Source organism: Scyliorhinus torazame, chromosome 2, assembly GCF_047496885.1.
Source record: "Scyliorhinus torazame isolate Kashiwa2021f chromosome 2, sScyTor2.1, whole genome shotgun sequence".
In the NCBI taxonomy this organism is placed as follows: domain Eukaryota; kingdom Metazoa; phylum Chordata; class Chondrichthyes; order Carcharhiniformes; family Scyliorhinidae; genus Scyliorhinus; species Scyliorhinus torazame.
In genome coordinates this window covers 331,127,065-331,133,064 of record NC_092708.1, presented here as the reverse complement: position 1 = coordinate 331,133,064, position 6,000 = coordinate 331,127,065, and the positions used below count along the sequence as shown (strand labels likewise).

The 6,000-nt window shown below is 44.1% G+C and overlaps 1 protein-coding gene across 2 annotated transcripts in view; it reads right to left on the bottom strand.

The window, feature by feature from the left end:
- Positions 1-1,766: 1,766 nt before the first annotated feature.
- LOC140401865 (uncharacterized) overlaps positions 1,767-6,000 on the bottom strand; it is a 180,980-nt gene continuing 176,746 nt past the window's right edge. For both annotated transcript variants that reach the window (XM_072489824.1, XM_072489825.1), the window contains exon 8: positions 1,767-4,293. In XM_072489824.1, coding sequence (XP_072345925.1) covers positions 3,164-4,293 — 1,130 coding nt within the window. In that variant the 3' untranslated portion in view covers positions 1,767-3,163. The remainder of the gene's footprint in view (positions 4,294-6,000) is intronic.

Here is a 6,000-nt window from a genome sequence, read left to right as displayed (position 1 = left end):
GAACCAGTGCAGGCAGCATTTCGGGGTGGAAGGCGTGACTCTGTGGGCACCGATATGTAACAATCATAGGTTTGTGCCGGCGGGGCTGGATGCGAGGTTCCGGGGGTGGTGGCAGGTGGGGTGAGAGTACTTCAGAGACTTGTTTGTAGGAGATAAGTTTGCGGGACTGGAAGATCTGGAGGAAACATATCAGTTGCCTAAAGGGTTCAGGTACATGTGGGTGAGGGACTTTGTGAGGAGAGAGGTGGCATCCTTCCCGGGGCCGCCGCCTCCGGTGTTACAAAATAAGCTGTTGTCCGAAGATGAAATTGAGGAGGGGAGAGGGCAGACATTTATGGAGAGCTGATGGAGAGGGAGAACGCTCCAGTGGAGGTGATCAGGTGCAAATGGGAGGAGGAGTTGGGTGGGGAGGTGAGGGTCGGGCTGTGGATGGAAGCCGTGTGGAGGATGAAGCCTTATCCAGTTTAAAGTGGTACACAGGGCCCACATGACGGTTGCGAGGATGAGCCGGCTCTTTGCAGGAGTGGAGGATGGGTGTGGGCATTCAGCAGGGGGGCCCGCATATTCTGGCCATGGCCACATGTTCTGGCCATGTCCACATGTTCTGGCCATGTCCACATGTTCTGGCCATGTCCAAAGCTGAGGGGGTTCTGGCAAGGGTCCTCGGATGTCATGTCCAAGATTCTGGGTGTAGGGGTGGCCCCCGAGTCCAGAGTTGGTGATATTCGGAGTGTCGGAAGAACCGGGAGTACAGGTCAGGAGAGAAGCCAATGTCTTGAGTTTTGCCTCCCTGATAGCCAGGAGATGGATTCTGTTGAGCTGGCGGGACCTGGAGCTGCCGAAGGTGGGGGTGAGGGCGAGCGACCTGGCAGAATTCCTGCTCTTGGAAAAGGTTAAGTTTGCCTTACAGGGGAGCGGAGGAGGGGTTCATAGAATCCCTACAGTGCAGAGGGAGGCCATTCGACCCATCGAGTCTGCACCCACCCTCTGAAAGAGCACCGTATCTAGACATATGCACCCATCATATCCCCCTTTCCCCCTAACCCCACATAACCTGGACTCTAAAGGGCAATTTAGCATGGCCAATCCACCTAACCTGCACATCTTTGGACTGTGGGAGGAAACCGGAGCACCCGGAGGAAACCCATGCTAACACGGGGAGAACGTGCAGACTCCACACAGACAGTGACCCAAGGCGGGAATTGAACCCGGGTCCCTGGTGCTGTGAGGCAGCAGTGCTAACCATTGTGCCACCCCATGGTTGTGGGCTTGCAGACTCCACACAGACAGTCACCCAAGGTGAGAATTGAACCCGGGTCCCTGGCGCTGTGAGGCAGCAGTGCTAACCATTGTGCCACCCCATGGTTGTGGGCTTGTTATCAGTGGCCACGGTTGGCTTGTGTTTTTGTATCTGTGGTTTTCTTGTTTTCTGACATTTCTATGTATACATGCAAAATGCCTGTAATAAAATTATATATTTTTTAAAGTACATAGATGTTTGTTTTATGTGTTAACCTGTGTGCATGGTACTCTGACTCATTCTGTGATCCCCACCCAGGGTCTTAACTTGTATTAATAAGTTTAACTAGCCAGCGACACCCACCTTCCTTGAATTAATTTTTGAAAAGCTCACTCCGACAACAAACAGGTTCCCAACCCACTTTTGGCATCCCAGCAGTCCCACTCCCCACCCACTAGGAGCAGGTCAATTTTGTTCAAATTCTACGCCTTGTCACCACTTCAGCCAAACCAAGCTGTTTTCCAAATTTTATGTCGAAACAGATATTTTATTGATGATACATACACAAAGATGCAAATTAATTAACTGTAAGAAACTTTTGCAAATCAAAATCAATATTCCACATGAGTAATACCCCACAGTAATTGTGTCAGAAATCAACAGCAGTTTTCAGGATACAAATTTTGGTTAATCATATTTACAACAAAAATATTCACACAGATTTGAATACATTTAAAAAATTTACAGGAAAAGAGCAAGTTAGAATTATATCTAAGCTCCACTGACTTGAGTGATGAATCCCTCTTTGTGACATTTTCATTGATTGTATGTTATTCACACACGTGCTCTAAACTTTTCTGGGACACTGGATTACAAGCACTAGTTCAGTGGCATGTGATGTCCATCATAATCATTTTAGTAGTAGTGTGTTGTAAAAACTGAGTAATGTAGTGGATTCAGCCACCTCTGAGACCTGGATTCAAGACTGATGAGATGAAAGTGCTCCGTACCTTCTAGTTGGAAGAAGTCTGTGTGAAATGAAGTCTAGCGGGTGCAGGCCTATAGCATATACTGTGATATATGCTTCTAAAGGCTGAGGTGGATTGAATGAAGGAAAGGTTCCTTTGCAGCTGAAAATGTTTAATGCTGACATTGGACGTTATGGATGGAAAAGATTCCATTCAAGATCATTATCATCACTTACCTTGATGAGTAGAAGAACACTTTTGTCGTGGCACATCCAATTTCACTACTTAGGTCAGTGGCTCATACTCTTTATTGTTCATTATTTAGAACTTGCAGATAATTCAAGTCGTTATTTTTAATTAAAGATGGGTTGTGGACTTTTTAAAAATGTTAATCCCTGACAAATCTCAATGCCTTCAAACTTATTCTTTATTTCTGCACTTGTCATTTCTGTCTCACATAATTTGGATGTACAAATGATTTTGAGATAGTACCTCCTTATTAACATTTATATATTCATGAAACCAACTATGCAGGTGGTTACTCGATCAACTTATGTGAAGGCAAAATGTCTTCAACATTAACTGACTGAAAACTATAGTTAAGGTGTGTATCACTGAATAACGAGTTAAAGGCACGAAGCTTTGACCCAGTTATGTTTAGGTCTGAAGTAAGTTTTGAGTAGCCTATGCACAGATGTGCAAAACAATGTATAACTTACTGAAGTAGTCTATATTTTAAATTCTGAATCTGTTGTTATTGAACAAGTTCTATTATAATGTGGAAGTGTGATCTTTAACACCTAAAGTAATATGAAATATCCTTATTGTTCTATAAAACACCTCTCTAGCACAGAATAATCAAGTTAGATATTTAGTTAAATGCAGAAAACAGCAAAGGTAACTACTGTGTAAAAGCATCATATCACAATTTTAAATAAGGCCGTGAATGCATGTTTTATTCCTTATTTTCTGTCTTTTTATCTTCCTTTGTCTTGGATTTAGTTATGGAGGTGGAAACCGAGGAAGGTTGGGATATTTCAGAGAACAGCTTTTGTTGACTCTGAATCATTTCCCTCTTTCTTTGGAAAATAGCAGATGTATCATCAGTAACTGTTGCCTCAGGAGCCATGTCTCCTTGTACAAAGGAGCTCTCAGTTAAGACTACAGTTCCTCCAGTTTTGGTACATTTCTTAGTGAAGGTGTGTCCTTCAGAAGATACGGTGTATTCTGATTTGGGGGAGTGACATTCAGACAGGAATGAAGAACATTCTTTGGTGTACGTCACTGGTTCGGATGCCCCACTGGCAGCTTGCTCTTCAATAAGATATTCTTTAGTGACAACTGTCGAATATTCTGTCAGATGTGTATGCGTTGAGCCTTCAGGTCGTGAGGACATTGATAGGTCAGGACCTTGAAGGACTCCTGTTTTTTTGATACTTTGTTGTCTCTCATTCGTTTTTGAAATTTTGGTTTCAGTCAGAGCAGTTCGACAAAGTCCGGATGAAGATTCACAGGTTGGAACTTGACCTTGATGGCAAGATTCAAGTGAAGATATTTTGCTTGCTTTGGATACTGGTGCATTCATAGCGAAACCACCCGATTCTAGCAAGGCAAGCTCAGTTCTCGCCATTGATGTCACTATTTGGCTGGGCATTATTATGTGTGTGCCTGACGTTGGGGTATCAGGGATTTTGCACTTTATTGTTAGCATCTGAGTTGGGTCACCTTCAGCTGCTGTATTCTCAGTACCTTTAACAACCACTTTTTTTGATGTACAGATGATCAATGGTGATACTTCATCTGAAGGCCCCTTAGGTAAAATGTCAACACCATCAGTTTTCATATCAGTGGCTTTGACACCAAATGTAGCAGCTCCTGAGCTTGAAGTTGAAATTTCATGGACAGCTTGCTCTTCACCATCAGTGCCTTTTTCTTTTTTCCATGGGGATGAAAAGCTAATTTTTGGAAATTTAAACCAACTTGTCTTCCCCTTTGATGGGGAACTCTCAACTGCTAATTCAGCAGCCTTTTGGACTTTGAGTTCCGGAACCGTTTTATTCATATCCTCACCGGTCTTCCCGTGAACTGAATGAAACATCAGCAGATGTGAGAAAACAAAGTAATACCAGAGAATTCAAATGAAATCTCATCATTTTTCTCTCCTGTATATTTCTGATCAACATTCCAACTCATGGGGGAATAGATAATTTTTTTCATTTTTTTGAATGAATGAATATTAAGACATCTAGACTGCTACTTCAGTCATTTACTCTGTAACTCCTTCATGCCGAATAATTTTAAATGTGTATACTTTCATTGTAGGAACTTTTGTAGTTGAGCAAACTTTCCTCCTTCAATCTCTGGCACTTAGCATATGCCTTCTTTTTAGTTAAATTATCAGCAACACGGTTCTCAATATTGCTACACATGACTGATCATGATACTGATTACTTGTATTCAATGTTGCATGTATATGACTCAAATTATTTTCTATGGATGACAGCTCCCTTTAATGAATGGGCCTCAATATTAGTGGCATTCATTTTTAATACTGAAATCGCAAATCTAGGGTGCGATTCAGCGGACATAAATATGGTGTTTGTTGACGGTTGCAGCACTGGGATTCACCCCGTATTCACTGGCATTTCCCATTTTTTGGGGCCTCCCAGGGTTTCTCCCCGTCAACTGAGTTTGCCAGCAGGACCAGCTCCTTGCAGATCGGGCGCCATTATGACCGGCTGCCCCGATCTAGTCATCCCCCCTTACAGGCCCCCCTCACCACCAGGACCCCTCTTCAGCCCCCTAACCTTTTGGTGGCCATTGAACCCCCCTCCTCAGCACCCCCTCCAATGGGCAAGGTCCCCCCCCAGGTCTGAACTCTGGCAGTGCCAACCTGGTACATGGTAATCTTGGCACTGCCAACCTGGCTGTGCCCTGCTATCCTTGCAGTGCCACCCAGGCACACTGGCAGTGCCTGGGTGCCTGAGGGATGCCAGGGTACCACTCTGTCCTGTGCCCGACCACTCTTTCTAATGCACTGCGAGACCCCCGAGGTGCCATCATGCCTGGTCCACCTTTGTGGAAACCATCGCTGAACTGTGCCCGGTTGAGGTCTTGCAGACGCAGCTGCTGAAAGCGGTGTCCAGATATTTAAATGAGCCTAATATTATTATCTGGCTCATTCCCAACGAGGGCATGATCCAGATAACGGCAGGTGGAGTGAGTCGGGTGACTTACGATTGGCCTGGCACCCAGGGTTCTGCAGGATTCACACGTTGCGCCCGGTGTGGAGCCGGGAGGAACGCGTTGGCTGAATCGTGTCCCTAGTTTTGTTCCTGCTAAGATGTGAGTAAGGGCCTCTAGTATCTCCTGTTTCTTCAAGGTTTATTACATAGTCACCAATGAGGATTGAGTATTACATTCTGAACTTTTCATGCACACTTTTCTTTCATCGTATTTACTTCAAAGTACTCCATTGCCAAGTCATATCAACATCTCTTGGGTTAATTTATCTACCATTCATGCCAAAGCTAAGCATTTCCAAATTGTCAGTTTTAAAATGATTTAGCTTGTTATCTCAATTTTACTCATTACCAAACAGTTTGGGGTTGAAATGCCTGGCTGAACATCGGAGGGGTGACATTGGCCTTTGGAGATACTGCAAAATAGTCAATAAAGAACAGTTAATTTCATTGGTTTACAGTGGAAAACTAGCTTGGGTGATATGTAAATTGCCTGCTTCACTCTAATGCCCAACTCCAATATCACCTCCCTATTACGTTTGCTCCAAAA